General features: G+C 34.0%; 1 protein-coding gene across 4 annotated transcripts; it reads right to left on the bottom strand.

Annotated features, from left to right (window-relative positions):
- Positions 1–1,368: 1,368 nt before the first annotated feature.
- On the bottom strand, positions 1,369–9,763 carry LOC147381843 (cysteine desulfurase 1, chloroplastic-like). 4 transcript variants are annotated; one of them, XM_086429892.1, is made up of 8 exons: positions 9,412–9,763; positions 9,148–9,292; positions 8,355–8,423; positions 8,098–8,147; positions 5,397–5,496; positions 2,860–3,035; positions 1,976–2,090; positions 1,369–1,631 (listed from the first exon to the last, which is right to left on the bottom strand). In XM_086429892.1, the coding sequence occupies exons 4-6, from the start codon at positions 8,136–8,138 to the stop codon at positions 2,862–2,864; spliced, it is 315 nt and encodes a 104-aa protein (XP_086286018.1). In that variant the 5' UTR covers positions 8,139–8,147; positions 8,355–8,423; positions 9,148–9,292; positions 9,412–9,763; the 3' UTR covers positions 1,369–1,631; positions 1,976–2,090; positions 2,860–2,861. The 4 variants fall into 4 exon arrangements, 3 of the variants coding, with proteins under 3 accessions (XP_086286018.1, XP_086286019.1, XP_086286020.1); XM_086429893.1 differs by lacking the exon at positions 9,148–9,292; XM_086429894.1 differs by lacking the exons at positions 9,148–9,292; positions 9,412–9,763 and adding an exon at positions 8,976–9,127.
- Positions 9,764–9,981: the final 218 nt, after the last annotated feature.

Below are 9,981 nucleotides of genomic sequence, written 5' to 3'. Positions count from 1 at the left end.
TCCAACCGAAAATTTTCAACTTCATTGGAATAACTCACAAACAATCAACTTAATTTGTATAAGATATGCACATGCCTCTCCTTACATCGATCACTTTTACCATCATAATTTTTCATCTATAATACTTGTATGAAACTTTCATTATTACCTATACTAGGTGAAATGGTTATTGTGATCATCTTCACTATTATAATGAGTGAAGGCCGAAATAGGTGTTTGTTTACACCAAAATTTGGAAGACAGTAAATGTCCTCATGTTTTAGTATATTTAACCTCACTATTATATCAAGGTCATTTTCATCTAAAGGAATACAACCATGACTTCCCGTAACCATGCCAGTTAATTTTTAGCTTTCTGAAATTATAAAATTATCTTCTTTTTTTATTAATTTATATCCAAAATCATCTTAGTTAATATTTTAAAATAAAACAATCTTATCACATATTAAATGATAAAAATATGATATTAAATTAGATTGTCTACTTAAATTTAAAAATAAATATAAATGTTTTAAAACGGGAAATACAGTTTTGATAGTTCAGAGTTTAAGATAGATGCTTCGATCAAATATAGTTACTCTTTATAAAAATTAAGTAGAAAAACTTATCGTAGTCCAAGAAAATCTAGTTATTAATGTTTTTGTTTGGTTGCATTTATATATTAGAAACATAATCAAAAGTTACTAAAAGAGAAAGATTTCATATGCGAAGAAAGTTAAAAAATTGAAAGCGAAACATTTAAGTGTATATAAATTTAAAATCTTTTGAATTTATTTAAGGTAACATCTAGTTGGGAATCAATTTTTTTCATTGAATTTATTTAAGGTAACATCTAGTTGAATTTATTTTGAACAAGGGAATCGGTTTTGATCATTGAAAACAAAGTTAAAGAAAGAAACAATGGGAATTGTTGTCCAATGTTGTGGATCCCATTCTGTATAATAAAACACAATTGTGGATCCCATTCTTTTCCTTTTTCTCATATTTCCAAGAATGCTCCTCAACTCTATTTTCTTTCTTCTACTTCCCTTTCCAAGAAAACCACTCACTATGTGAAAAATTTGACGGACCCTCCTGTCAAATATTTTCTTGTAGAATTTTTTTTTTACAGCTCTGGACTATCAAATTATTGGAAAATGTGCTTAAAAAATATATATATATTCCAGAGCATGGGCGTGGAATTTGGAGGTTTAACAAACAATAGCACTGTCCTCTAATTCACCAATCACAATACACGAAATAATAAAATAAAAAAATTATAAAATTAAAAAAAAAAAAAAAAAAAAATCATAAAACAAGCTCCAAATTAAGCTAAACAACTCAAAATTCATATTATATATTGAAATTCTATTACCAAACAAGCTCTAATAGAAGTAATTGGGCACTAACAAATAAAATTTAGTCACATAATCAGAAGCAAATGGTCGTGATGAACACAAAACATATATATCATGCCACGTGGAATCAATCACCATATATAAACCACTAATACCATCAAATAGCCAAAGAGAGTCCCACATTCTCCCATGCCTCATGAACACAAAAAATGATTACTAAGATATCATTCCATGCCATCAATATCAAAGGTTCATCAACAGAAGTGTGGCGTTTTTCCGATTTCAATGCCGGAGTTACAAAACAATAGACAGAAGAAGAAATCAATGATCATACAGAAGATGGAATACAAACAAAGCATGTTGTGTAGTTAATTAAAAAGAATAATACTAAACTCAAACACACTCAACTGATGTGGAATGTGCACAAAACCATAGTGCTTGAGTCACGTATTATGCCCATCCTATAGTGCTTGAATCACATAGGGATAGATGGGGCTTTGAACTTAAGTTGTGCTTTTCTTTTTTTTTTCACTTATTTCTCTTCCCATCTAGGTTTTGTGACTAATGAAGAAGGTTGTTTACTATATAGCAATTATGAAAATGCATATAAACAGATTAAAGGACATCAAGACAAATACCTCAGGAGTGAATGTGAGGCCAACTCTAATTTCTCCACAATACTCTTAATCCTTGACCACATCGTAAGAAGTTGGTGGCAAGTTTCCCTCCATAAATAGTGGATAAAGAGGAATGCTACAAGAATCATAAAATAAAAATTTGAATAACTTCACTTCAACTATGATGATAATACATAAAAATTAGTAGAGCTAAACAGAGCAATGTCAGCCACATATATTTTGTGACAGCCATTGACCCATGAACACATTTCAAGCTACAATTTAGTGAGATTTTAATAATATGAAAAATAAGAGTTGAAAGATGTTCCTTTATAAATTAAGAGAGACTATCATCGCAAACAAAGGAACCACATCCGTGCCCTAGATCGGAGAAGCTCTAAAGATCCACCACTATAGCCAAGAGAGTTTAAGGTGGAGACAGTCAATAATACTTTTTTTTTCTAGGGAGCAGTACTAATTATTTTAGGGATACAATTTTCTTGAGAATCACTTGGAATAATATTATCCCATCACAGCGGTTCTTTGTTTATGTCTAGGGTAATACAACTATCTCCATTTTTTATTTATTTTTTAAATAATAGCTCTTGATATGCAACTAACATCTCTGGCCATACATCAAACACACCTAATCTTGACATCTTTCCTAGTAAACAAACATGTTTTGAATTTTGAAGGCTTCAAAGAGTATGTCTAGCTATGGGATGTATTGAGTTTCAAAATATTCTGACTTTTAAGAGAACTACAAAAGCGGTGCTTGCCACCACATTAAAAGAAAGAGATGCAAGGGTATTACCTTGCTTTAACTTAGATTATAAATAGATGAAGAGATAAATTGAACAAACAATGCAATCTTACAAGCAAGGAGTAAGGAAGGGAGGGAGTACCTTTACTGGAAGGAAGTGAAGAAGTTGATCGTTTCTTTTAATAATGCCGAGATGAAGGTATCAACGTCTTCTTTGGTGTTGTAGAAATGGAGGCTAGCCCGTGCACTTGAACTGACTCCTAAGTACCGGTGCAGAGGCTGAGCGCAGTGGTGTCCCGATCGAATGGCCACTCCATACTAAAACAAAATAACACAAACCATCAGGTATATTTATAGATGAGTAATATCCATTAAACTTCATTGTGGTAATGCATGCATGTGGATGCCTTCTTTACGAACGAGAATTTGCTGATGAGAGAGATGGCACTATGTTGGTTTATATCGTGAAAATAGGGAGTCATCCCCCACTATGTTTCACAATTCATAGTCATGCCATCCCTCAAGGATTTTAACATTCTTTTGTTATGAATTATGATCTCATGTGTTCCTCAAGGTTGTCTCAACAACTGTGAGTTTGAAGGATTGTCAATTACCAACATTAAGACATAAAATTTGGGAATTCGTCATGGGTAATAATGTAACGCTACAATAGACATGAATATCGGTCTAAATTGTCAAACCAATGCTTGACAATTGAATCTCAGATTCACTCAACGACTATCTTGTTTCCATGAGATGACGTTATAAGCTTCATGGCATGTTTAAAGTGTCTACATGGCATGCTCACATCTACATCATCAAGAAAAATAAAATGTAATTACATTTTATAAACAAATGTTTTTGAAAACAAATTCCTCCTCATCCCTCCTCTCACATATCCACATAATAAAGAAAGTAAGAAGGAAAGGCCCTCATTGTTTTTGACATCTTCCCAGTGTAAGGGGGTTTAGGTAATAAACAGCACCCTTTGCATCCCATTGTTATTACAAAAACACCCTCACATGAGATAGCTGTCCAACAAAGAGCCTGACTTCTTTGGGAGAACACAAAACTGCTATTAGCTTTCCTTGATACTGGCTGAAAGACGCACCATAATCATAATAGCTTCCAATTGTATAACTCTCCAATTGTCATCCCTTCTCAAGTTGCAGATATTTCTATTTTCATAATCGAAAGAAAGAGAGAAAGATAATAGCAACTTAAACATAGTGACTAGGTTCTATTGTCATACTTGCTAATCGAGAAAAGTTGCAATGCCTGTTGGGTGGATATTTTCTACATTAAATGAACTAAGAGCAGCATGGCAGGCAGTTTGTGAAGGAACAGGGCCATATCAAATGGTATTCCTTTACACATACAAAGAAGACTTCGAAGAACATGAGATCCATAGTGGCTACACATTACATTAACAGGATTTACTACAATTACCTGAAAGGGAAAACAAATGAAGTAAATGCCTTGTAGGGCATTAGGTGGACCATCCTCACAGTTTGTTCAATAGGTACCTTAAGTTTCCCAAATAAAATAAATTATTACATATATGATACCTGGCATATCTTAGCTAATGCTTCGTCAATAACAGAGTACGCCTCTTTATCCTGAAGATGCATTGTTGAGGACTTGATAGCTGTCTCAGCCATGTGAGATCCCGATCTATCCATTGTAATAAGAGGAAACTCTTCAACACAGCTTTGGAGGAAACCGCAAAGCTGATCAACATCACAGCCTTCAAGGAGGGTTTATAAAGTGTGACTTATGATATAGTCAGTTGCAAGTTCCAACTCTTTCCCCCTAGTTTCCTCCAAAGCATTACCACATATGATGGAACGTTCCTCTAAGTCAATCCCACTACCTTCGAAAATATTTGTAATTTCTATGAAGTATTTTGTTGTTTCAGGATCAACCTGTTTCCCATATGGATTTTATTCAAATAGTGAGCTTGTTAACACTGACAGACAACAATCATTATCCATGAAATATATGAAACTAAAAAAAATAAAGGGATATAAATATAAGAAGAAGAAAAATAAATCCATTGTGTAATTAAAAAATAATAATAATAATCAAAAGTTCAAACCTGAGAACAACTGACACTCGAGGCACAGAGGAAACATTATAACCTTTTTTAGACAAAAAAAGGGCCAGGATCCCTTGACTCCTAAGAATGACTCGTGAAAAAAGCACATGATCCCAACCCTTTAAATGCAAAATCCACGGTTGAGATTTATCTTTGGGATAAGTATCTCTAAGATTTGTGTTACCAAGATAATCATAAATCTCAACCGTACGATTTTGTGTTTAAAGGGCTGGGATCATGTGTATCCCAACTCAAAAAAAAAAAAAAATGGTATAGTGTATGGTATGCTCCACTTGTTGAAGGGGCAATATGGTCATTTAAACACAATTTTGATATGCAGAAACAGTTTACCCCCCTCCCCCCACCAAAAAACTGTACATGCAAGCACGATTCTTACAGAAGTGACTCCGTAGAAGCACTTCTATTCAAAGCAATGGAGCCTCAAGGCGAGGCCTTAGATTTCCTATTCCCACACATCAAACATGCAGAATGGAAGGTTTGACTGTGTAACGATCCCATACTTCAAAAGTTGATATAAAATGAGTGCAGGTAGCAGAAAAAAATGGAAGAATAATCCTCACCTCATAATTATGGATCTTTTGCATGCCAATCCCTGACAAATAATCAATTGCTGCTCCTAGCCCTATGGCCTCCCCAATTGCAGGTGTTCCGGCCTCAAACCTGGTCGTTAAAGATTTATTGAACACCCAGCCAAGTGAATTAAAATAACCATGTAAAATGAATTTTTTTGGCAAGAATTTGAAATGCAAGGATAGCCCCAAAGAAGTTAATGTTGAAATAGAGGAATCTCTCCTTCCTTCCGTAATTTAGGATTAGTGGTCATAAACTCATAATCATGGTTTAAAATATTGGAATGCATCAGTTGATACATATTGGTATTGGCCAAGACCGAAACAAAACCTTGACCCAGAAACGTTGAATGTTTTGGGAATTTATCGGATACGTATCAGAATGTATCGGTTTTATCAAATGTATCGGCTGATACCGTCTCGATTTTTTCATTAACCGAAACGTTCAATTGATACGGTATTTTAAACCTTGGTCATAATGACAAAAGTTCCTTCTTAAGAATTTCAGCAATTCATTTGGAAGCTCATTGGCCCACTTTACAAAATTAAATTGATCTCTATACTTGTATATATGATAGGCAGATTTACCAAAATAAGCACAACATTTCGAATATTTACCAAAACAGTACACTATAGCAAATAATTCCGAAAACGGTAAATTTACCATTTTCGGAATTAACTTTTTTTACCAAAACGATAAAAACAGTAAAATGTATTTTTTTTTTACCGAAAATACCCTTTTTATTTTTTGACTGAAATTATGAAAATAAAATTGATTTCGGTAAAAAAAAATTGTAAATACATATGATTGTTGTAAGGGTGTCAATGGATAGCCGAAATCCGAATTCGAATTCGAAAATTCGGATATTATCCGAAAATTTCGAATATCGGATTCGGATTCGGATGTCATTCTAACATTCGAATGAGTTTCGGATACGAATTCGGATATTGCGATATCCGATTCGATAATATCCGCTCCGATAACACTACATGTCATGTATTTATGTTTTACAACAAAACGTTTCTATATGTATATATATGTGTTATGTATTCGTTTCATACAACGAAAATTTATTTTTAAAACTTCGTCTTCTCTATCTAACCCACCTTAATGGCTAAAGCCGTAAAGAACCAGACAACACGGCGGGTTTCGATAGAACTTCGACCACTATCTTCTCCGGCCGACGAGCATCAGGTACGTATTCTCTCTCTCTCTCTCTCTCTCTCTCTCTCTCTCTCTCTCTCTCTCTCCGATCTGAACCGGTCGGAGTGATTTTTCGGACAAATCTGTGGGTTTCGTCGTTTCAACTATGCAAACTCCGACAAGTCTTCCCCGGCCGGCTAGCATGCAGGTACATACTCTATCTCTCTCTCTCTCTCTCTCTCTCTGATCTGAACTGGTCGGAGTGATTTTTCGAACAAATCTGTGGGTTTCGTCGGATTTTTTTATCGAATCGGATATTATCGGATATCCGATATCTTTTTCGGATTCGAATTCGAATGTTTGTTAGGGATATCCGATCGGATTCGAATTCCAATTCGGATAGTATTATTTATTTTCGGATTCGAATTCGGATATAACACTATCCGATCGGACAGCTATCCGTTGACAGCCCTAGATTGTTAGATTACCAAAAGAGAGTGAATCTTTTTAGTTGGATTTTCATTTTTTTAAGGTTAAAATTGTAAATACATATGTAAAACAAAAAAAACGGTATTTTCGGTATAAAAAAAAATACATTTTATTGTTTTTACCGTTTTGGTAAATAAATTAATTCTGAAAAAGGTAAATTTACCGTTTTCGGAATTATTTGCGCTAGTGTACCGTTATGGTAAATAATTTTGAAAACACTACTGTTTTGGTAAATTATTCTATATTATGCATTTTCCATTCCTGGACTTTTCAATTGGATTGGAGCATTTATTTTTGTAGGATTGCCCAAGTGTTGCCACCAAGCAGAGATATAGTGCCCGAATTTCACAGTAGGGGAACTACTCTCAGTCTGTTACCATCGCTAATCTTCTACTGGAAATTCCATGGGAGAAAAAGTAATGTACTTCACAGGAAAAATGCAACCCCTTCTTGTCATGACACTAAAAATTCTGCCACACAAAGATAACCTTTTTTTTGTGTGGATATGTATACTGAATAACTTTATAGAATAATACATAGCCTTTACAGTACATCTAAGATTATCTTTAGGAAGATTTACAGCAAATAACATAGCCTTGCATTTTTAAAGTATCCCTAGCCAAAAAGGAACAAAAAACTATAAAGCCGAAAAATAAAAAATAAACTAATTTGTTAGGACAAGAGGAAAGAAGAGGAGCCATGAACAGAATTTGGTGAATCAGAAATGTAATCTTCAAGGACGAAATTTAAGCCAGGTGTTTTAACTATCCAATATGTGTTTCATAACTACCAATCTTTGTATTAATATAGACCATCCACCATATTATTTTTATGGCCCAAAAGAATGTGATACGTGGAATAGATTCAGTCACTAGTTCCCATAGTATTACACCAAAACTGAACAAATCAGACCTATTTGAATAGGAATTTGTGCATTACTCGTACAGTAGGGTTGTTTAGACTTTAATAGAGACCAATGTAGTTGGGGTGGACCATCATATATTTTGCATAAAAGAAACCCATTTAGCTATTTATAGAAAATTCAGTTTAGGTAATCACTTTTCATTTGAAGGTTCGTTTTGGAGAACTTCTGGTGCCATCCATTGTGGCTGCATTAAAAATCATAAATCTTCCATGAGCACATATGGATAAAAGAATTAGATCATTTACATAAACATGCCAACATGGTAACAAATAAAACAGTTGTAATCAAGCAATCAAGACCATTTCAACCGAAACAGATCAAAACATTCAATGTTTTGGTCAATTAAATAGGGTCAATATTTTGTTCTAGTCAGGAAAAAATAGATCCTTACTGTTCCTCCTCCAGATTTTGCCGTCAAGAAGGTTTCATTCTTCTATGTTGATAAGCCAAAGTCTCCAACCTAGCAAAGAAGAAGTAGATGACTTATCTAAACTACAACTCATACTCCAATTACACAATTTAAACAAAAAATAAACCTCACATTATTGTACCTTGACAGTCCAATTTCTATCAACAAGTAGATTAGAAGATTTCAAATCTCTATATACTATTGGTGGTTTTCTACAATGCAAACTGTTCACACCTCTATCCTACAGCACAAAATATTTTGATTCTGTAAAACCATGTAATCTATTCATCAGTGCACGTGGAAAACACATAATTACTTGCTTTAACACCTAAACATATAAGAATTTGACATTAAAGAACAGAGAATCCTATAATTGCTAAATGTGATTAGTCAATGAGAACCTAAGTCAAAAATATAAATTAAGCGGATTGACTTGAATGAGATCCATAGACTGATGTGATTAGTCCTAGATTAATGTAACTAAGCATCTTGAAGTAAAAAAATCAGGATCTTTAAAAATAAAAATCTGAAACAATTAAAATAATTTTATAACAAAAGTGATAAGATCCCAATTAGAAATTCTACCTAAAATAAGACGATTACCTAATGTTTAGTAAGGCATCTCTTGAAGATCAAGTGGCAAGTACTTCTTCTTGTAAACTTCTCTCGAAATTGTTATTCTTTTTTGCTTTTGCGAAATTATCATTAAAATTTGAGCGATCACTAGTCTATGAAGAGAATCAACAACACCAATAATTATAAATCACAAATTGACCTTTTAGCCTAGATTGCTTATGAGATGCCCCCACAATTCAATGTGATGCTCCAAACTTGTTTGAACCCAGCATTAATAGAGAAATCCGAGTGCTAGAGTCAAAAATCCTTCAATTGGTTCAACAGATCGCGAACCTTGATCCTCCCTGCTCAGATTTACAAAAAAATCAAACCCGAATCCAAGTAAATGGATGACTAACAAACATAATTCATGAACAAAGTTCCAAGAAAAGAAGAGATCAGGTCGAGATCCAGTTGTTCTTACCCATTTTTGCAGCTCTATAACCTTAATCCGTTTGTTCAAACTAGAATCTGATATAGATTAAAGGATTTGGGGTGATGTGTGTGTGTGTGTGTGTGAGAGAGAGAGAGAGAGAAGGAAACTATGAGAGTGATCAAGAGAGGATTCAGGGTGAGGTTCGAGAGATAAAACGAGAGATCGAGCGAGAGATTGAAAGAGAGATCCAGAGATCAATCTAAACTGAAAGAGATGTGAGATCGAGAGAGAAACCTACGTTGAGTAGGTTAGGGTTTAATCACTGATCGATCGAGAGAGGGAGAGAGAGTAGAACTTTCCCTCTTCTCGGCTCTCTCTCGCGATAATAAGTTTGTTTTATTTTTATTCTTTTTATTAAAAGAAAATTAAAAATAGAAAAAACCAAACCCAATTCCACGGTCTCAAGCACACGAATTAAACTTTAAAATATTTGACGGCTTGATGGACATAATCGTGATGTCGTATTTTTGGACTTTTTGACGTAGTGCCTCTAGGTTTATTTTTGTCTTCTACTGCGCTTTTTCACGAATACCCTTTCAACTTTGTTGTCATTGATAG

The sequence above is a fragment of the Akebia trifoliata genome, unplaced genomic scaffold (assembly GCF_017979445.1).
Source record: "Akebia trifoliata isolate Shusen 1 unplaced genomic scaffold, ASM1797944v1 Contig00224, whole genome shotgun sequence".
NCBI lineage: Eukaryota > Viridiplantae > Streptophyta > Magnoliopsida > Ranunculales > Lardizabalaceae > Akebia > Akebia trifoliata.
This window is presented reverse-complemented; position numbering and strand designations above follow the sequence as displayed.

Excerpts from the sequence above, each read along its gene's own strand:
- LOC147381843 (XM_086429892.1), bottom strand. The coding sequence starts at position 8,138 with ATGGCACCAGAAGTTCTCCAAAACGAACCTTCAAATGAAAA. Across the intron at positions 5,497-8,097 it reads AACGAACCTTCAAATGAAAA|GTTTGAGGCCGGAACACCTG; the intron begins GTGATTACCTAA and ends TTTAACGACCAG. Across the intron at positions 3,036-5,396 it reads AAAAGATCCATAATTATGAG|TATGGAGTGGCCATTCGATC; the intron begins GTGAGGATTATT and ends ATTTTGTTTTAG.